The 22151-nt window shown below is 34.1% G+C and overlaps 2 protein-coding genes across 4 annotated transcripts; one reads left to right on the top strand and one right to left on the bottom strand.

Annotated features, from left to right (window-relative positions):
- The first annotated feature begins 11581 nt into the window (after positions 1-11581).
- Positions 11582-14107, top strand: LOC111388601 (NADP-dependent D-sorbitol-6-phosphate dehydrogenase-like). Its single transcript, XM_023013359.1, has 6 exons — positions 11582-11938; positions 12715-12809; positions 12887-13004; positions 13088-13220; positions 13298-13517; positions 13606-14107. The coding sequence occupies exons 1-6, from the start codon at positions 11674-11676 to the stop codon at positions 13834-13836; spliced, it is 1062 nt and encodes a 353-aa protein (XP_022869127.1). The 5' UTR covers positions 11582-11673; the 3' UTR covers positions 13837-14107.
- Positions 13750-19644, bottom strand: LOC111388605 (INO80 complex subunit C-like). 3 transcript variants are annotated; one of them, XM_023013365.1, is made up of 5 exons: positions 19502-19604; positions 18107-18476; positions 17494-17665; positions 16589-16656; positions 13750-15613 (listed from the first exon to the last, which is right to left on the bottom strand). In XM_023013365.1, the coding sequence occupies exons 3-5, from the start codon at positions 17663-17665 to the stop codon at positions 15482-15484; spliced, it is 372 nt and encodes a 123-aa protein (XP_022869133.1). In that variant the 5' UTR covers positions 18107-18476; positions 19502-19604; the 3' UTR covers positions 13750-15481. The 3 variants fall into 3 exon arrangements, with proteins under 3 accessions (XP_022869133.1, XP_022869130.1, XP_022869139.1); XM_023013362.1 differs by lacking the exon at positions 18107-18476 and having other exon boundaries at positions 19502-19644; XM_023013371.1 differs by lacking the exons at positions 13750-15613; positions 18107-18476 and adding an exon at positions 15756-16011 and having other exon boundaries at positions 19502-19644.
- Positions 19645-22151: the final 2507 nt, after the last annotated feature.

Here is a 22151-nt window from a genome sequence, read left to right as displayed (position 1 = left end):
TTTCACTTCTTCCTTTAGGACCTCATACCTTTCTGGTTTAAGTGCCATCTTCTTTTACCTATAAGGGGTAAATTTAGGATCAATGTTGAGATAATGGCAACTGACCTTGGGATCAATGCCTGCCATGTCTTCGTGCTTCCAAGCAAATGTATCCAAATTTTTGAGTAAAAAGCTTTTGAGCTTACACTTATCTTCTGGATTTAGCTCTTTGTCTACCAAGAGCGTTCTTGTGGGGTTATGAGATCTACTGGGAAGCATTCTAGTTCGTCTACTCGGACCATTTGAGAATTAGACTCCATGATGCGTGGATCCAGTCCATCATCCATGGATCATACATTGAAGGACCATCATTCTTCAAGTATCTTCCCTTTCACAGGGGGTTTGTCATTTCGTTGTCGTCCCCTTGTTCAAGGGCCTATTTTTCTCCAAGTGCATCAAGCATTTAGTGTCAACCAGTACCATGTAACACTTCAAGGTTTTAGCATTTCTCAAGGAGTTGAATAGTATTCCTTTGACCCCATCCTTTTTTACTGTTGCGATGCTATGTTCAATACGAAACTTCATGTATAAGTGATGAATAGAGGTGATAGCCCAATTTTCTTTCAATGTAGGTCATCCTGATAGGCCGATCTATGATTCACAATAAGAAACTCCATGAAATAATGGGCCGTTAAAAAGGACGACCCCATTTTTGCTGCAAGTGTGATTTTTTTCCCTTGAAATAATATTATCTTTGGTGAAACTATATAAAAGAGAAGTAATAGGGATAAGTTCATGATCTATCAACATTTTGTTATAAGTAGCTCCAAACAGGATATTGACGAAACTCCCGTTATCCACCAACATACGCTTAAAACCGTGTATACCACAATAGCTCTTACCACTGACGTATAACAATAGGGATAATGTAGGTTCGCAGCATCTTCCAGTGTGAAAGTGATGGGTAGTGTATTCCCAGCCCTATGGGGGTGCTGTTGATTATGTAACTCATCATATGAGGATCTTTGGCTTCCTCAAATAGTTTTTTCGTGCATTTCAAGATTCTTCCCCAACATGTAGACCTCCAATGATAGTATTTCATCTCCAGATGGGGATATTATCAGTGTCTACTGGGGTCTCTTCTTTGCTTTTGACCATTTCTAGGCCTGTTCCTATTTTTATCCCTCTTATGTCTCAGGGATCTTCCTAGGATGTTGTATCACCTCGTCTCATCTAGGCTATTGATAATGCTTACATGGGGCATATTCCATTACATGTGGTGAACATCCATCTTTCCTGAATGTGTATCAGTTTGTTCCGCATGATATGGCATGGACTATGATTATTTGTGCCATAGCTGTGAGTACAGTGATAAGTACAATAAGGCCTATTTCTAGGCTCATTATTTTGATCCCTACCTCTGTCCCTTGAGCAATTCGGTTGTCTTTGAACATCAAGTCTAACCTTTTCATATGTTAAAGAAGGTACAACATCTAAAGTAGCTATAGCTAATGCCTGAGCTAAAATAGAGGCGATGGTATGCCCAACTTGGGTCTATTGTTGACTCACCAAATGTAAGATAGGGCCTCGTCTTTGTCTTCGAGGGGTGAAAGTCTCATGGTGGTTCAGTTGTGATGATCTATCAATTCTTCATTGACAATATCGATTTTCATCATTTCCATTAAGGCATTATGAATGGTTGGATTCTTGCTTCGCACATCTTCCAAAAGAGGGTATTCATGTTGAAACCTCATCTCAAAGCTGAAAGAGCCTCTCTTTGTTCGTCATGTGTCATTTCATTGGTGAAACAAGCCATGTAACTCTTCAAGGTTTCACGTGCCTGCTGCCTTATATCCTGTAGAAGTTAAATGTGGGCCTCTCCACCCTTACTTGATAGATATTGATTCAAGAAAGCCTTTTTGTGGTCCAGTGAGCTTCTAATATTCCCAGGTGGTTTATGACTACCATATTTCAGCAGTTCCAGTGAGTGTAAAGTGGAAGGCTTTGCATTTTAATGTAGGCGAAGCTTCCCTTAGGCTCATATGGGTCTTATAGTTGTTAAGATATTTCATTGAGTTACCTTTCCATTCTTACTTAGAAATTTTTGGTGGTACAAAATGGTTGGGATAGGCCTTTTTTAACTCTTGTGAAAATGGGAGATGGCTGTCATCATCTTCCAATTCAAAGGATCTACATAGACCATATGAATCTTTTTTCTCAGCCTGATACCGAAGCGATTGTAATGGGTCCGCCTAGTTTCTTAAATTTGCTATGTCCATTTTCTCTCACTTATTTCTAGGTGTGGAGGGACTTCTTAGGGCCCATGATTTTACATATACTCATGTGGCCTTTGCATAGGAGGTGGTTACTAGGGCTTATTTCTAGACATTGAAAGGCCAATTCTGTCAAATACAATAGAGGACCTTTGAGGTCCACGCTTTGGTGCACATTCTAGAGAAAAGTTATCCCTTCTTTGGTTCAGGTCGACTGGAGGTGTAATTAGTTGACATGTCCACCCCACTTCTTCTTTAGCTGGGTTAACCTTTTTCCTTTACTAGCGAGAGTAAGCTCCTGGTTATGTTCATCCTCATTTTAATGGAAAGCGTCTTGTTAAGGCATTTGATGCCTAGCTTGTCCTTGCATTTGCATAAGTAACGCCATATGACAGTCTTCTGCTGGGCTTTATTCTTTATATTTGTAGTCATTTCTTTCTCCACTATTGCAAGGTGTGCAATAGTGCAACTGCCTCGACGGTGTTGGTGATGGGATCGACGAATGTTGACATTAGTCTGAAGGACCTCTTCTGCAGAGACCTTCCATTCATCCTTTGCATGGGATCCATAGTTGTTGGAACTCATGGTATATCAATGACTTGAGTATCATACAATACTCTAAATAGCACATTTTCAACATTTCTACTTGTTATTTCTTCAAGAACCTTTCTTCAAGGGAGAGTTGAGACATTTTTTTCAGTAGCTTTTACCACAAGGATGTTCGCGGTTATAGTATGATTTTCTATAGATGATGTCAATATGTTGACCTCGATTTTTATACCTCCAATGGGGCCAATAGATCCCAATGCCTATAGCATCCACATAAGCTTGGATTCTGTACACCTAGATAAATCATTAGCCACACATAATTTCCTCTGATGGTGGTGAGTTGGTCACACGCACTTCGACAATCAAGTCAATTGAAGTAATAAGCATATGAGTGTGTGAAATGCTTTAGACGTGAGCCTCCTATGTAAAAGGGGACTGGTTTTGGGAAGAATATGTGATAATAACAGTAAACAAAGCAAAGTTATAGTTTGAGAGTCTAAACTTACATTACCTTTGAAATTGCACATTGTGTGGATTTTTTATAGTAAAATAGAATGGATACTGACTTAGGATAAAATTATGTGTTGCATCATCCATGTAGCTGAGACATATTGTCAAAGATATCAATCAATCATGAGCATTTAATGCTAATACCATTTTGTCGCCAAAAATAACAGACGCAAGACTTAGACTTGACTTGATTGGCTAAATAAGGCTATAATAGCAGTGAATTATCATAATAATAACTTATTAAGGATTGCATAAAAGAGCTCATGGTAAGTCCCCTGCATCCTCGTCCGTTCAACTCTTCATCTGAGGTCGACTCTGACAAATGGGTTTGACTTTCCATACAGGTTCGGTCCCTTTACAAGGGTTTAGCCAAACCACCTCTTGGGCAAAGTAACGTGGAGCGTGGGCCCAGGTTCACTACCCCGTAGGAATTTTGAAGCTTATTTAGAAGAGGCGTAACCACGTTTTCATTCTAGAAAAAGATAGGTCGAAATCACATTTGTCTAACACGTTCGTGTTTTAGTTAAAAACGGCTCAAGACCTCCACTTTCTGGCAAGCTATCAAAATTTATCCTCAAACTTTTAGTAACCACATATTTAGCCTCGTAGCTTTGCGTTAATCCCTCCATAGAACCGATCAAAATCTTTATTAAATTAAATAGCTAAATTGTTTGTTTTTGTATTCAATTGGGTTTGCCAGAAATTTGTTTTCTAGATAATTGATGATTTTTTCCATTGTTAAAGACAATATTGAAGTCAGGAAATCTTTGGTTGGCCAACAAAATAATTGAGACAAAAAAATGTATTTACAAGTTGATAAGTGTATTTTATACACTTATTTGGGCCACTAAATTAGGGTATTTGTTAGTGATTTGAATGAGTTATAGTCTAATTTCGTGTTAATTATGTTTGTTAGGTTGAAATCAATGAAAATTGATGGATTTGGAAGAAAGAAACAAAAATATGCTTAAACAAAAGGAATTCCAAAGTTTGGGGACCAAAGTGTAAACATTCAATAGTTGATTCAAAACACAAAACCATTGGAGATCATATGACATCAATTAGATGCAATTGGAGGTCAAAGGAATGAAATAGAGTTGAAGCATTTTCACAAATAAATTTCCATCTGAAGAAGTTGTGCTCTAAATTTTGAGTCTCAATTTGATACCCATTTTTTGAGAAGCAAATGATCAAATTGGAAGAAGAATTGTAGCTCTTTAAGTTGACTTTTCAATGCACTTTGAATTACCTCAATCGGAGTTCGAAAGAGAAAGTTATAATCAATTTACCAAGAGCGCGTGGGGGCAAGAAATGGCACCCGCGCACCACCTCTTTTTTCCAACGTGAGAGCAAAATCATTGACCTGCATGCAATGAAATACAGGGGTGCAAGCACGGGCCAAATTTTCTGTGACGGGCCAGTTTCCTTATTCTGATAAAATTCTACATGGAAAGCAATATTTTGACATCCTATATATAAACACGTCTAGAACGAAAAAAAAAAAAAGAAAAAGAAAAAAAAAGCTCCTTTTTGACCTAAAAATCTGATATTCTACACATTGAGAGACAAAGAAACACATCTTGGGAGAAATTCAAAGGGAGAAAACATCAAAAATTCATCGTGTAAGGCATCAATTGGAAAAGAAAGAAATTATTGGTGCAAGATTTACTTTTTCTTCTACATCTTTAATACAAAATTCGGTGATGTATTCTAAGACAATTTGTTGTTTTTTCTTCTTTTATTATGTGTAGCTAAATTCAGTGTTAGGACAAATAATATAATCATTTGAGATCCTTTATATTTTCTTATTAAGATTCTTGGTTTTTAATTCTTCCATGTGTTGATTTTTACTATGAATTGAATACATTAAATTACCTGGTCAATGATATGATGATTTTAATGGATCTTTTACGAATAGAGATATGAGTTTAGGATTTAGACAATGTAGTAAAATCCGGTAAATTGGGATAATGAGTAGGAATACCTATGCCAATTGTTGCAGTTATAATTGAATTCCTAGGATAAAGAACTCATTTAAATAAGTTGAATTTGCATAGAGATGTGGAATTTAATTAGTTGAATAGGCTGAATGAGAACTCGAGAGGGGTAAATTAAATACAATAAGAGAATTCAACCGAACAGTAAATTAGAATTGAGTCTTAATTTGAGATATAAAGATGATCAATAAGTGAAGTTATTCTACCTTAACGTCCATTTATTATTTGATTTTTCAAACAATTGTGTGTGCATCAATTTATTTTCTAGAATTTAGATTAAACTTAAATCCTACAACTTTTAATTTGTTTTCATCAAATAGTAGTTAAAGAAAAATTGAATTAAGTATTGAAAAATAATCCTTGTGGAATTGACAACCCTGACTCTTAGGTCCATTATTATTTGTTACGGTTCGTGCACTTTTGCAAAACTAAATTGACAACACAAGTTAATAAGAAAAATTGCATTCCACAACATGGACGTTGTGTCTATGCTAATTAGTTTGTGTCATTTCCTTGTCGTGCAGGCCATTAGAAGTATACTTGGCACAACTGCCTGAGTGGCCCTTCTACGTCCTCTAATGGCCTTGGTGTTAGTGCGACAATTACACTTTGATGCTTTGTTAGTAAAGTGACCAACGGTTTTACCTAATATTTTTGTTTTTCGTTAACTAAATCATCAGAAGGATAACATGTTTATTGGGTGGTAAACGGGTCGAGCCGTTCGTGAACAAACACTCGAGCTCGTTTTAAGATGAGCCATACGTCGAGTCGAACACCTAATTTTAATTATTTCTTTTACAGAACGAATCAGCTCGTAAGCTCATGAAGTTCTCGATCCACGAGCTTAAGGACCAAATTGAGCCGTTCTCTTTGACAAACTAGTTAAGATTGCAATCACTTATGCTACAAACGCACCACATAATTAAAAATCAGACCAAAACGTAAGAGAAATACGAGTTTGTTAGTCTAACCTTTTTTGTCTTTTTGTGAGTTTATTCTACTACAACACTCAAGTTTTTATGTGGACCTTGTCGCCACAACGTCACATCTTACAAACAACGAGGATTCTCTATCATGGAATTTCTAGTCCAATAAAAATTTTAGCTATCAGAAAATTCCGGGAGATGGTCCTAAATATGGTTACGTGGTCCGTTAATTCACTCAAATAACGACAAAGTCTTTAAGTTGCATTTCATTTAATAATAATAATAATATTATTATTTTATATAAACCACCCACTGAGGACAGATACTTTTCCTGTTAGATTTTAATTTTACTTCATTTTCCTTCCTCATCACGAAGTTTAATTTTCAATCCTAAGACCCACCTTTATTACGCGTTACACAATGTCGACGATAGATGCCCAACGGATACGACATGAGTAAAATTTTAAAAGATTTTCTGAAAAAAAGAAATTCAATCAAAAGTTTGAGTCATAGAAATTAATTTAAAATAGGGGCCATATAGTACAATTATCTTAAATTATGGAAAGAAAAAGCATAAATGTGCGTAAAAAACTAAAACATCTATTAGCGCGAGTATCAAACAAAATTATACAAAAAGCTAAATACCAAAAGTGAATTTGGCTTCAACCCTGCGTGGTTGGGTTGTGATAGAAGAAATTTTAAAAGAGTAGCGTTATTTAAGTACCCAAGGGGTCAGATCACCCGTCTAGGTGAAAAAAAATAAAATTAATAGATATCACTTGTAACAATTCGGACCTTGTGTCCAAATCGTTATGTTATACGTATTGTCCGTTTTAATAGAGTTTGAGCTCATATTACACGTTACAGATTTCTATTGCATCTCCAAAATTCGAACCCAAAGAAAAGGTCTTGGGTTTGAATTCTTGGGAAACGATAGAAATTTGTGCGAATAAGATGAGTTTATGCTCTATTAGAACAGATGCTATGTAAGTCAACGATTTAGGCACGAAAATCAATCGTTACACCATTGGTGTTAGATAATATTATTTATCTTGAAATATTCGATTTCCTTGCCTAAGATACTCCAAATTTCCTTCCAAAAACAAATTGTAACAAAAAGAAAAATAAAGTAAACATAAGACCGAATACAAAATACAGATATCGCCATTCATGAGAGTGGGTGTTTCGTAAGGATATGTACTCAGAATTTTATAATAGCGAAATTTAAAGAAAACTCCATCTGTCCAGTATTGAAAATGAATTCACATAAACATCTTGAGAAAATTACAATTCCCGACAAGTTTTTATAATTTTTTGCATAATGATAAAGTAGTATTCAAACATCAAACAAACTCCTTTTCAGTCTTCTTCGAAACATTTAGTGGCCTTGCTCTGCTTCTTCTGTACTTCATCTTTTATTATTATTATTATTATATATATATATATATATATAATTTTTTTTTTTCCCCTCTAAAATATGTGTTCATTTGTAAATGATTTATTCTTCTTAACCTTGTGGCCCTGGTGATTTCGGGGGCCAGCTGGTCCCCCGTGATAGATAGGTGAGGGGAAATTCAGAGCCCATGTGGCTCCAGTAATGTAGCATCACTATTTTGTGAACATCGAGAATTAACATTTATCGAAATTTACTATTTTTAACGATAAGCCACCCCAAACATGCTGAACAGCATTTTACGTGACCTAAAATAACATACGCTTATCCCTCATGAGGTGGTCAAGTTGGTAAAATAGGTAAGCGCGGACGCCTTTGGTCACGAGTTCGATTCCCTCTATCAACATTTTATCGATCGAGTCTGTCGCATTGGACTTATTTAATGCAGTTTACTTGGTTGGCGTGATTTGCAGGCTATTGCGTCAGCTCGAAGATTTACCTAATGCACACCTAAAGGGTAGTGGCTACGGATTCTCCCGTCATCAAAAAAATAAAAATAAAATAACGTACACTTGTTTTGATTTTGTCGCATAACAAATTTCTCAGACCATAAATTTAGCCATTGTTTGAGCCTTATTTTTCTCTAACTTATTCTAAATTATATATTTTTCTAATAAAATAATTTTGTACATGAATCCAAATATTTAACTATACATTCTCCAAAAATTACTATTACAAAACTCATTATTATCCAAAAAAAAAAAAAAACATAAACATAGCCTTATTGAATAATTTACCTTAACAACTTGTCCGCTGTCTCAATTTTCATAATTTTACCTTTGAAGTTTCAAAAGCAAGAATAAGCAATTTCCACAAATTAATAATTTTGGCATTCAATCTTGTCATTGAATAGAGAAAAGGTTAACATGCCATGTGGCTTTTGGCTCATCTCCTCATACCATGCTATCGAAGTTTGCAGGACCATACTTCGACTAACACGTTAACATTCTAATTAAAGATGGATCTATCGAGACTATCATTTTTTTATATGCTACCAAAATTTGTCCTAATGTCACTTTCGAAGACTAAAGGCGGTTTTTCGTGCACCAGACACGTCACTTATCAAATTAACTACGACACATATTGAAATGCAAACACTATGAAATTCAAGTATGAATTCGCTTAATCCACTTTACAATATTCCAATCAAAACCTCGACACCAAAAGATTAATGATTAAAAGTAACATCAAATCAACTATTTTTAATTTAATTGATAGGTTTTTTCAAGTAAAGTAGACACGTACGCTATGGGATAGTTAAATTAATTATTAAAGTTAAATAACTCAATCGTATCTTTTCACGTGTAATTATTTTACAAGATATTATTTTTTAATAATGAATAATTTTTATGTTGGGCAAGACAATAATACATTTGTAAATCACTGATTGGCCCACAAAAAAGTATATACTAAAATAATGAAATGAAACCTTCACCAAATTATTTGAAAAATTGCATGTGCAGTGTGCCATTCATTGTCAGGCCACTAATTAGAGGGGCACCTGGCACCACACATTGTCTAATCTAATACACTTAGTGCCCTCAGGACATATCTCTCAGTGGCAAAGGGGAGGGCGGATAGGGCTCAGCGTGGCAGTGTACAGAGTTCGATTCTCCGCAAGGTGGAATTGGCTTTGTTGCAAGCGGGAGTTACCATATGGGGTTAACAGCCTTGGCCTATCCATATGCTTTCCATCCTGGCTCCTGGGAGGCATATCCTGCGATTTACCTCCTCCACGGATGGCCCAGAGCAGGGTCGGTGGGGGCCCTTAAGGTTGGGGTTCAACCTTTTTTTTTTTTTTTAATACACTTAGGGTGCGTTTGATTACAAGTAGGAAAATTACATGGAAAGAAAATGAATTCCAGGGAATTGAATTACCTAGAAATTGTTTTCATGGAAATTGTAAATTATTGTGTTTGATTGTATAAATTTTTCATGTGGAAAATGTTGAAGTAAAAGTATTTTTTGATGTTCGTTTGATTTTGTTTTACGTGAAAATTGTCAATTTCAGGGATATCCTCTTTTACAATTATTCCTAAAATTTGTTCCCATTGCCAACAATTAAAAAAAAATAAAAAAAGCAAAAAAAAATAAAATAAAAATAAGGGGGAAAACCAAAAACCACATATCCCCTAGGAAAAAAAAAGGTGGAAAATCACGCTTTAAGGTGTTGTACCTAGAAATTCATGGAAAATCAATTCCCTGGAAAATTTTGTCAATCAAACAGGCCAAAAGTGGAAGTTGGAATTCGAATTCCAAGTTCCATGGAAAATTTCGTGTAATCAAACGGGGCCTTAGTGTAATTGTGACAAGACGAGCCCTCTTTAATTTTATTAAAAATTATATTTTTTATAATCTTTATTAAAAGTTGATAAATTATGATTAAAAATTTAATAAAAACTGAGAATTTCATGAATACATGGTTAAAAGTAATTATAGAATTTAAATTAAATTTATATTTACTGTTTTAGCTAAGGTGACTAATAATTTTACTCGAAGGTAAAAAGTTCTTACTTCTAATAAATAACTGCATATGAGGACTCAGTAAAATTTAGATGGCTGCTTGATAAGGACATTGAAGGGTAACTAAATTTTAAGGCAAATTCAAAACAAATGTGCCTAGCATGTCTAATTTCATGTAACATGTTTTTGTTTTTCGCTAAATAAACATTCACAAGCTCCATATCTAAGGTGTACTCTCCATGTTTTCTGTCGACTGTCGAGTTAGATACATATTTGTTGACTTCTCGTGGCCATCTATCTTCATTGACCTCTTTAGAGTGATATCAAAACAAGTTTACGCTCCTCTTGATATTAGCTTTCAATAAAAACAAGTGATCCAAATATAAATTTGAGTGAATATATGGACTAAAGTGGTACTCAAAATTGAAATGAGGCCATTTTAAGTAGTGCAAAATGAAGCTTATTGTCGCCATGGGAGGATTTAGGGCTCAGGCCAGCCAAGCCCAATTCATTTTTTCCTTAGCTTTATTTATTTATTTATTTATTATAATGTAAAAGAGGTATTATGTCGATTTTTTTTTTGTTTTTTTTTTTTATATTTTACATATCAATCTAGAGTGAAAGATTTTTAGTCAAGTCATGAATTCGTCCATGATTGTTGCGAATTTCTCTAGTTAGGAAAAAAAAAATTATTAGCTTGTGCAAACCTATGATTCTCGATTAACCTTTTGATAATATCACCATTTAAATATACACTTGCAATGGTTCATTGAATACAGAACCAAAAATAAGGCTTTGTTTGACAACCATTCAACCACATTTTTTTTTCTCAGTATCCATTTTCAACCACACCTTTTTCATTAAAATAATATTACACGTAAATCAAAAACTTTTCTTTCCTTTTTTAACCATACATTTTTCATCAATCAGTATTCCATAATTCATTATTAACAAATAATGGGGCTCCAACACCCCGCTTCTTATCGAATTCTACTGTTTGTACTTTTGTATATCATTGGAAGAAAGAGTATGGTTCAATATTTTCATCATTAACGTGTGCGTTTTAAAAAATATTTTTAAATTGTTCCCCCACCCAAATAAAAAAAAAATATTGCCCCGCCACTAAACCATAAGCATCTTCCACGTATCGATAAAAATAATAGTATTTACAATTATTGTGGAGACGTCGTAGTAACGTTTACGAATATTCTTAAAATTTCCTGTTCACGGGTCTAACTTTTTCTTCCAAATGCACCAAATAAATTTTATTGGCCTACAAAACATGTGGACACGGACACGAAAGTGGAAAAATACACAGGATTTATGTGGGTCAATCGATTTAACCGACCAGCTCGTGAAGAGAAACAAGAGACTGTCGGTAAATACATTTTTTACTGTTCTTGTGCTATAAATATTAGGCACTACTCCCTTTACATTTCCAAATACAACTCAATAAGTTATTAGCAAGAGAGAAAGAGAGACTCCAAAGAAATAGAAACTATACCTATATATACAGTCTAAATATGGCAATGGTTCAAAACAATGGTTACCAAATGCCAATAACTTGCCAAACCGGTGTCTCGAAAATGGCAGTCCATCGAGAAACCGGCTACCGTAAACCAATCAACAGCCACAACCCTGAGGAGTTGTCGAAAATGACAGTTACTCTAAATAGCGGTTATGAAATGCCTATAATAGGACTCGGTGTTTTCCGTATGGATGGCAAGGTCATGAAGGACTTCATCCTCGAGGCTATCAACAAAGGCTACCGTCACTTTGACTGCGCAGGTAACTTTCTGCATGTTCGACATATTACACTAGACTTTACCTATCAAGAACAGTGAAATTTATTTTTTTTTAAATTTATTTTTTTTTTTTAAAAATAAATTTTTTTTTTTAAAGTTAAAATCTTGTCTATTTTACTTTTACTAAATGTTTTTTTAAAAATTACTCTTATGCATACCGTCACTTTGACTGCGCAGGTAACTTTCTGCATGTTCGACATATTACACTAGACTTTACCTATCAAGAACAGTGAAATTTATTTTTTTTTAAATTTATTTTTTTTTAAAAAAATAATTTTTTTTTTTTAAAGTTAAAATCTTGTCTATTTTACTTTTACTAAATGTTTTTTTAAAAATTACTCTTATGCATACACTATCTTTAATTGTCACGAGCGTTTTCAAGATACTCTCTCTTTACAAATAGCATCTTATACCAGAGTAAATTTTTTTTTTTTTTTTGGGGGTATTCAAACAATGCTCTCTATTTTAACTCTTTATTTTATTTTTTAAATTTTTTTATACGTTAATGGCCTATTTATTTAAACATGGTTAGAGTATTGAAACTTGTAACTCATAATTTGATAAATAAAAATAGAGAGTGAGTTTCACTATCTAAATTTAGAGAGTCAAACCTACTCTTTATTTAAAAAATTAAAATAGAGAGTCTTTTGAAACTTATTTTCAACTATGAACTCTCTAAAATATAAAGTATTTTGTATTTAGAGGGTCTTTTGGAGTTGTTCTTACATTCTTGTACTAATAAATTGGTAAAAATTACAGCTAAATATCAGAATGAAGCCGAATTAGGTGAGGCAATTGCAGAAGCAATTGAAAAGAAACTTGTCAAGAGGGAGGAACTTTTTATTACTACCAAGGTAAGTTTTTGCAAAGAAAAAGAGCATTTTTTGGTTGAAATTCTACTGAATTGATGCATGTTCTTTGTCCCTCGCAGCTGTGGAATTCAGACCACGGTCATGTCCTTGAGGCCTGTCAAGACAGTTTGAACAAGCTACGCTTAGATTATCTTGATCTCTTTCTCATTCACTTCCCTGTGCCCACAATTCACACAGGTAGATCAGAGTTGACTACATGAATTCTTTTTCAGACGTGCGTTTAATGAATATATCTGAACATTTTCTCTACCATTTGACAGGAATTGGCAAAGCTTCCAGTGTTAAAGGGGAAGATGGTATTCTCGACATTCAAACTAACATTACTTTGGAAACAACATGGCGCGGTATGGAAGATCTTGTTTCCAAGGGACTGGTTCGCAGCATAGGAATTAGGTAAGCAAAAATATCTTATCGAGTACTACAAATATTGTACTGATGTTGATTCTAATGAAAAAATATTTCTTGTGCAGCAACTATAGTGTGCTGCTAACCAGGGACTGCTTGGCTTATGCAAAAATAAAGCCTGCCGTGAATCAGATCGAGACACATCCTTATTTCCAGAGAGAATCTCTCGTCAAATTCTGTCAAAAACACGGCGTCTGTGTAACAGCACACACCCCTCTTGGGGGTTCTGTAGCCAACGTCGAAATGTTTGGCTCTGTGTCATGTTTGGATGATCCAATTCTCAAAGTAAGTTATTTTATTTTCTTCCGATTTTTCTTTCAATAATGATATTTGTAAGCACGGCTGACGAACAACATACACCTTTGCACAACAGATTTTGGCTGAAAAATATAAAAGGAGTGTGGCACAGATTGTTCTTCGCTGGAACATTCAGCGAAATGTTGTCATCATCCCCAAGACATCCAAAAAGGAGAGATTGTCGGAGAATTTACAGGTTTTTGACTTTGAGCTCACTAAAGAGGACATGGAACTGATTAAAGCACTGGACCGAAATCACAGGACCAACATTCCTGGAAAGTTTTGGGGCATAGATATATACCAGTAAATCACCTGACTTTTTGAGGTCATACCTGGAAAGTTTTGGGGCGTAGTTATATAAGTAAATCGCCTGGCTTTTTGAGGTCGATGAAACAGTAATTTACATTAGTATTGAGTGTGTTGTTAGTATTGTGTGTGGTTAGAGCTCGACATTCGTGATCTCTCTTTGAACGATTGATTGAGACGATAAACAATAAAGTTTGGCTATATGTAATAAATTTATGCTATGTTTACTCTCTATATTTGCTACAATTGAGCAGCAAAACCCATTCGATGCAGTTACAAACTTCTATTAACTTTATGCAGAACTTGTTACATATTACATAACGAACACAGAATCTTGGTAGGAAGAAAGTTTTCCTCTCCTCTACTAGAGCATCTCGAGGTACAAATCTCTAATATGAAAAGTAAAATTTGTCTACTACATTTATTGTATATGCTACTATATGTATTGAATAAAAAATGGAGCTCAAACAGGGGCTATTACCGGCCTTACAAGTGACTGACAACGTTTGATCATTAGCCTGATCTTTTTAGACATGATTACGGCATTTATCGCTGATTATCTTAGTTTTCATGGACGGATAATGTTATATCTAAATGATTGTAATAACAGAAGAAAGCATTGCCAAGAAATTGCAGCATGCGTGGTCAAGAATCATTTATTGAAATTCAGTCTTGAGGATGCATCAGTCGATTTCTTAATAAAGTATGCCTTCCTTCCTCTCTCAATGTCTCTCATCTTTTGGGACTTGCCCTTGGTGATTATATTGCATGTTTGATGATTTACTATCTGCCTAATAAGAATTTTCATCTTAATTGTTGCTGTAATTATCGGTAAATGATATCATCAATTGAACTTTAAATGAAATCTTGTTTCAATATTCTTCCCATCGACAAAATTTTTCTTCAAACAAGTTTGCGCTGATTACTTGATATGTCAAGAAAATGTTGATTCTTGATTCGGTTGTTAAACTCATCAGTTAGGAAATCAGTTAAGGGAGTTAGAAAATCAGTTGGGAGCCTTAGATTCTAAAAGATTTTCTGTTGATAGTTTAACTGAATGGTACATACATTTTCTTGTATCTCTCTACTGTCCTTTGTCTATAAAGAGGACTGGAAGCTGATAACTTGAGGGGGTGAGCAAGAGTGAAACGTGAGTGTGTGGGGAATCACATTCTGTGAGCAAGAGGGATGATTTTCTGTAGTAAGATTGTGAGAAAATTCTCTGCAACACAATCTTTGTGAACTTTTTGTGAGCTTTCTGTGAGGGTCTTCTGGTGTGTCCTGGTAGAGTGTTGAGTGGTGATGATTCGTGTAAAACAACACTGTAATTTCTTCTCTTGAATGGTAGATTGACGGGGGTGAAATTCCCTGAATTGGTTGATGAAATTTGTCCCAAAAACAAGCATCTCGTGTCTATAATCTGATTTCTTTCCTTGGTTCAGATTCTGTCATTTCTGGGTATTCTTTTCTAGTATGCAAATGTGATTTGATCTTTCCTGGGAGATGAAAAACCTAACACTCCTTAATGATGCTCTAATTTAGTTTCTTCATTGTCTTTTTTATTAGTCCAATCTCTCGAGAGATTGGTACGGTTGACCAGCCAAAAAGAAACAAATGATCGGACATGCAATCTCTCGAGTCATGAACTACCTCAGCACAACCGCAGCATTGCTGAGAGCCAAATACCGTTGTACATAATCATTTGGAAGCGATCCTATCATCTGGAATACCTCAGCATTGGCATAACGGAGTTTCGTCCTTGGATCTAAGTAAGGTGCCTATAAACTTAATTGCCAGATAGAGAGCTTCGCGAAGCGGTATTTCAGCAATGGAATTCAGAAACTATGCTATTCAAGCGTAATGCATTTGTTCATCAAAATCAGTGCCACATATGATCAGAATATAGAAAATAATCGTACGAGGACAAAGAGATAATGCATACAATCTGAGAGTAGCAAGCTCTCCAAAGGTTAAATCCAATTACATGATTTCTTATCCTATCACAAAGTCTGGACCCTTGAGTTTGCTCGAGGACAAAGGGCTGGATGTTGCATGACATAAACTAAACAGCAGTTTAACAAATCCACAAGTATATCCTTTCTTTGAACTAATAGTGTGTCCAAACTAAGCAACACCACAACTGGCCAACACCCTGCAAACCAAATTCATGACACAACTTCAAGGCAAGATGATCAGTTAGGATGTTACATAGCATAACGGCAATAACTTAAACAACATAGAACATCAACAACCGTTAGTGAATGGGAAGGAGAGTTGTACCAAAATAAAGTGAAATGATGAAGTACAGTAACCCTATTCACAATTGAGTCAAAGTACAGTTACCAGAACAAATTAATCCGTGTATATGTTTAAAAGCAAAAACAAAAAATAAGATAAACATGCTTGATTCAGGAAAAACCAAACCCAATGGGTCCATATGTTAAGAAATGAAGGGAAGAATCGAATTTGGTGTTTCTAAAATATCTCTGGAGAAACAATGATAATTGAATTTTAATATTTTTAGGAGTCTTTTAGTCATTTTACAGGTTCTATTAATTTTTATGTTAGTCAATGTGTGTAAATTGTAATTATTGAAAACACAATTTGTAAATACACCCAATATTATTTAGTAAATTTCCCTTCAGAACATGTCAAGAAATACACCAACATGACGACGGTTACATTACACCATCTCCTTGTGTTTAAATTTGGAGAAAAGTCAATAGTGAACATATAGTTAAAATGAAAAATACCTTGAATCCGGTTATATCACAAATTCTTTTGCATGGCTGCATAGATGGAGGTGAATCAATGTTGACATCTGCAAATAAAAGCAATGGGAGGGTATATGCCATAAATAATTAAGTTAAAACAAGTAGAATTTTAAGAAAAAAGCCAAGCAGTATTGAATGTCTAAGAAGCATGGATACTTGTAAACTTGTTGTATACTCATATGTGTCATATCTATCATGTATTCAAGTTTGGATATGCTTGGAAACTCTCAAATACATACCGGATAGGTTTTTTTTAGTTATTTTATATTTTTATATTTTTAAAATTTTCAATATGTATTGGACATCTTAGGACACGTGAAGAAGAAGAATTTTATTGGTTTTAATTTCTTTTAAAACTTATTATATTATTCTTCACAATCGATAACAAAGTGTTTACATGATAGATAACTATTGTTATTACCAATAACTTATTAAAAAAAGTAATATTTATTAATTAACAGTTCTCAAAAAAAGTATATGTATTTTAAATAATAGATAACTACACAATTTACACTTATTATTGGATATAGTTATAGCATTAAGCCCTTGTTTAGCCCCGTTTTTTAGAACTCATTTTTTCCCAAATTCATTTTCAAACACAAATTTATGAGACTGGTAACTTTTATCAACTTTTCCACCATAATTTCATAAACTTTTATCATAATCTATTAAGAAGAGAAGTAATATTTAGTAACTCCACTGTTTTTACATCTCTCCACTCGGCCAACAATTTGATTTATTCAGTTCAATGCTACTGATTTGGTTCCATAAACTAGAACTTTTGCAGATAACTACTCACTGTTGTAACATCTTCGTGCAATCCATCCTTCTAACTAAATACCAACAAATAAAATTGCACGTCACACATTTAAGCTGGAACTTACAATTTGGTTCATTGGGTGGATAATTTTGGTAATTCTCGGCTTGAATGATCTGCTTGAGATGGTTCCACCTCACTCTATCCTGTCCCTTAGGGTACTTCTCATACATCTGAATCTTTTTAAATTTCATGTGAGTGGGCAACACTAGCTCCACTTCCACCACTTCCGGCTCCATCTGAAAAGGAAAGCTCATAATCAAGAAAAAATTGTTTGTATAATCTCAAGGTGCACTTGGTTATCAACTTTAATATTGATTATGGTTCAAGATGATGCACAATCTTATAGGTCCTTATGCATGCCAGTCATCCTAGTGCTCAGTTGGCTAAACATCATTATTGCCTCAAGATATAAATTTCCAGCAACAAACAAAATTAATATTGGCTCAATTAAAAAATACAAGCGAGGAGTTTGGCAATCTTGCATTCAACTAAGCCCATGTTTGGTATAGCTAAAAATCAGATTTTTAGTACATTTTGACATAAGTTGATGAAATATAAGGTTGAAAAGTTCATAAAAATTGTGAGTCTTATGAAATGTGCGACTAAAATTAATTGTTAACTTTAACTTTAATTTTTATCAAATTTTTAAGTCACGGCAAATAGGGGCTTGTTTGTACCAATCTCCGAACTCATTTAAAGTTGAACCTAAGCCACTCTATGCCAGCTTCCCAGATCGGATGTTCAGGTCAGCTTGGAAGGACCACCGCTGTAATCTCAACAAACATCATGAATGCAGATTCCCTGCAACTTGTCAAATCACCCAGTTGGATAGGCACTCTCTGGAGAGAGTGACGTCAGCACCGCCTCATCCCACCAATCGGTTACCATGATTCCCTCATCTATGGCAGGTCATTATTACTCGAGGGAACATTGAAAAGATGGCTGCTGACCTCGTCGTCCAATCATAGCGAAGGTCGGCGGCGCATTATCCGAGCTTATCACCTCAACTGATTTGATTGACATGATGCTATTCCAGCCAAAGACTTCCTATAAATAATGAGGGGTCTTTCCATAAAAAGGGGGGTAAGGAAAAAAAGAAACACACTTCAAATCTAAAACCAAAGAGGATAAAACGAGGGTTGACGGGTAATAATCTTTACGATTGTGAACGTCAACAACAGACATTCTTGGTCTTTCTCGCAATGGAAAACAAATTACCCTTTCCTTTTTAGTAAAGTTGGCTCGAGATCAAGATTTACAAATTTCGACGTCAACAGGGCTAAATCAGGAAAACACATAGAAAAAGAAGCCTCTAGCCCAAAAACAAGAAAAAAGAACTAAGTAAATTATTTTATTGGAGGATGTGTGGTTGAAAATGAGTTTGGGAAAAATGAATTTTTAGAGAAGGGAGCTCAAACAGGGGCAAAATTCCATAAAAATTGTCCCCTAATTTTGCTACAGTTGGCTTGTCAAGTTGACGTTTTCTAATTTAATTATAATTAGTTCACTTGATTTAACAAATATATAAAATGAGAAAACATTTATTATTTTACTTTGAAGGAAACTTGGACGATATATAAGTAAACATGAAGAAACTTGTGCCATGATCCTCAAAGCCCAGTTGTAAACAATCTGCTAATTGTTGAAAAAAATGTGCTCTAGAATACATTATTATTTTTCATATTCCAATCAAACGGATGCCAAACTATAGTTTTACGGCTTATTGCCCGCAAGAAAACAAGTCCTGAAGATAGTGCAATAATTCCGGGGAAAAAATGGTATTCAATTACATGTGAAACAAATTAAAAGGCGATAAAATTAGATTATTCTAATGTTACCCATGATTAGGATTTTTTTTTTTTTTTTTCACTCACCCAATCATGAAGAAACAACAGAATCACTTCACCAACAAGCAATAAAATAATATACCAACTGCAAAATCATTCAATTGAATTAAAGCAAATAATCCAACAAAACAACCCGCCCAAAAATTAAAGAATCAAATGAAATAGAATAGTTGCATTTATCCACCGTGCATGCAGGAGTGTACAGAAATAGAGAGGAGAGCTAACCAGAGAAGATAAGGCGAAATGGGTAGCAGAGACGGGTCAAAACTCCGGCTGCGCGTCCGGGTAAAAGCATAACGTGAATCTGATTGTGATGGATAGAAATAGACCGATATTTCTTTCAATATATTTGAGAAGTCATTTAGCCCGTTTGTTTACCATTATTCGTCCATTAAAATAAAAAATATCATCGTTATCCATCATATCAAATCACCATATTTAACTTTTTATCTTTTGCATGAAATTCATAACGACTATATTTTTCATTCTCATTTTTACATTAATGTGTATCAAATGGGGCCTTAATTATTTAACAGATTGGAGAGTTAGTTGTCCAAATTCATTGAGGTACTTTTATAAAAGGCCTAAATAAGGGGGCAATTTTTAAAATGGCTGGATAATTGATCCAATTTTTCACAATGGCCTTTTCTGTTGGAAGTACTATTTTACATTTACTATAGTTATTTGCAAAATGTATCTTATATTTTTAAGGATTTATTAATCAGGACTTATATCTATATTTTTCAATCTTTCAAACACCTTTAAATATTCTTTGTATCTTGATAATTCTTCAAAAATCCTAGACTGGCCTTTCTTAGTTATATATTGTCGAACTAATCCTTCTGAAATTTCTTCTTGTATATCTCTATGTTTAGTTATAATATCCTCTACCTTTTTTATCTCTCTACTAGTTCCTACAGAATCAAATCCTATATTATTTTTACAATTATAATCTATATCTCTATATATTTCTTCAATTTTTTCTTTACCAACATGAAATATTTCTTCAGACTTTTCAGTTAATTTAAATAAAAAAAACATTTTTTTCATCTAAAAATAATATGAGATTATTATCATTATTAAAAATAGATGTGGATGCTTGTGAATTGTTCATCAAAATAATATAAGCATGTAAGAATAAGTAAATAACTTACAGTAATCAAATGGAAGTAAGCAAACTTTCCCTCCAGTATGCTCTTATAGATATTTTGCATGTACTTAATCAATCTTCTAAATCAAGTAAAGATTTAAAATATTTTTTTTTAAATCATTTGGGTCCACAACTGCTTCCGCAAAAGGCTTTTCAATTAAGGTTGCATTTCTCACTCTAGAGAACTAGCCATGTTTCTACAGACGCTATCTCACAGTATTCAGAGTCTCTGTTTTCACCTCTATCCAAACTCTTTTCAGAATCAAGTTCCTACTTGGAACGAAATTTTAAAAGATAACTCACACACAAGATGCTACAATTTTGTTAGAAAACTGCCTTTTTTCCCCTAAACCATTCTTCAAAGACGGGTACTTTAGCATGGCTAACATCCATTCAAAATCAATGTTTTGAAAATCTTTTAAAATCTCTATCTGTACTGCCGAGAAATCATGAGAAACTTAACGAAATCCTTTTATGAAAGCTTTGTTGAACATAACAAACTTTACTTTAATATTCATAAACTGAAATTGTACACGCTTACAAATTATATTTACATACCTTTGGTACTCACCTTATGAAGTTTAGAACTCCATAAGTGATTACCTTATTACACGCTTTACTATCTTCAAGCTATCTAGTTATTTTTCTGAATACAAGTGGTGTATACAGATTACAAAAGATATATCTCTAAGATGTGTTTTCTTCAGAGTGTTTCAGAGATAAGTTGTTTCGAGATATCTTCCTCCTTGCCTCCTTTTATAGAAGCCTTTGGGAATGTTATTTTGACAGATGTTTTCCACCTTTCTTTGTTGGGTAGCTAGGCCATCTTATCTCCACCGAATTTTCCATTATCTTCTTGCTCGGTGGACCTCTCATTTTGAAATTATATACCTTATCTTTTGAGTTTGTCTGCCACTTGTGACAATTGGTGGAGAAAAGTCACAATTATGGAGACTTTTCTTGCACTATCTTCTGTCTTTTAGTAGCCACAGTTTTTCTTTAATAAATTTCTTTATTAAAGTAGTGATAAAGGGCTACTTTTATCACCATTACTTTTCCATTTTTGAATCAAAGAATTCTGCAGGAAATTCTTCACTATTAAGAGATGCTTGGCTCATATCTTCAACTACACAGTATTCACAATGGTGATCACTGTAATTTCAAAGTAATTTGCATAGTTCTTTAACTATATCTTCTGATCCATGTACTTGGTTAGAAATAATTGTAGATAATAAACGGTCGAGATAACAAATATCTTCTTCCTTTGTGGGCATCCTTGCATTGGAATAGATAATATGATCTTCAGATGGATAAACCCATATCTTTTCCTTCTCAATAATTATCTGAGTTACATGTTCAAATATCTCTTTGTACCATTTTGCTCTTCTGTAGGGCATCATATTTAGAATATCTTGATATCCATTTTTAACAACCTTTTGATTGGTTGGTAAAAAATGTTGATTTGTAAGTCCCATTTTTATTACATGGAATGATGGATACATATATTTAAGAACGGGATCTCATTCCATGGTTGCTGAATGGAATCTGATATATATATTTGTTGTCTTGACGACTTCAGTATATCTTTTAACAGCTTTCCTAATGTTGGTTGGAAGTTGAGCTATCTCTTTGAGATCTTTGCTAGGATATATACAAAATATATTTTCTATCTCAAAACAATTTCGAACCCAGTTGATTGGTGCTCCTGGATAAAAATTTATCTTG

The sequence above is a fragment of the Olea europaea genome, chromosome 3, assembly GCF_002742605.1.
Source record: "Olea europaea var. sylvestris chromosome 3, O_europaea_v1, whole genome shotgun sequence".
NCBI classification, from domain to species: domain Eukaryota; kingdom Viridiplantae; phylum Streptophyta; class Magnoliopsida; order Lamiales; family Oleaceae; genus Olea; species Olea europaea.
Note: the sequence above shows the minus strand (reverse complement) of the source record. Positions and strands in the feature narration are given on the sequence as shown.

What these genes read in the sequence shown, in the direction of transcription:
- LOC111388601 (XM_023013359.1), top strand. Translation starts at nt 11,674, where the DNA reads ATGGCAATGGTTCAAAACAATGGTTACCAAATGCCAATAACTTGCCAA. An exon ending in TGTGCCCACAATTCACACAG is followed by an intron (nt 13,005 to 13,087) that starts GTAGATCAGAGT and finishes ACCATTTGACAG; the next exon opens with GAATTGGCAAAGCTTCCAGT. An exon ending in TGGATGATCCAATTCTCAAA is followed by an intron (nt 13,518 to 13,605) that starts GTAAGTTATTTT and finishes TTTGCACAACAG; the next exon opens with ATTTTGGCTGAAAAATATAA.
- LOC111388605 (XM_023013362.1), bottom strand. Translation starts at nt 17,665, where the DNA reads ATGGAGCCGGAAGTGGTGGAAGTGGAGCTAGTGTTGCCCACTCACATG. An exon ending in TCCACCCAATGAACCAAATT is followed by an intron (nt 16,657 to 17,493) that starts GTAAGTTCCAGC and finishes TTTTATTTGCAG; the next exon opens with ATGTCAACATTGATTCACCT. An exon ending in GTGATATAACCGGATTCAAG is followed by an intron (nt 15,614 to 16,588) that starts GTATTTTTCATT and finishes TTAAGTTTATAG; the next exon opens with GCACCTTACTTAGATCCAAG.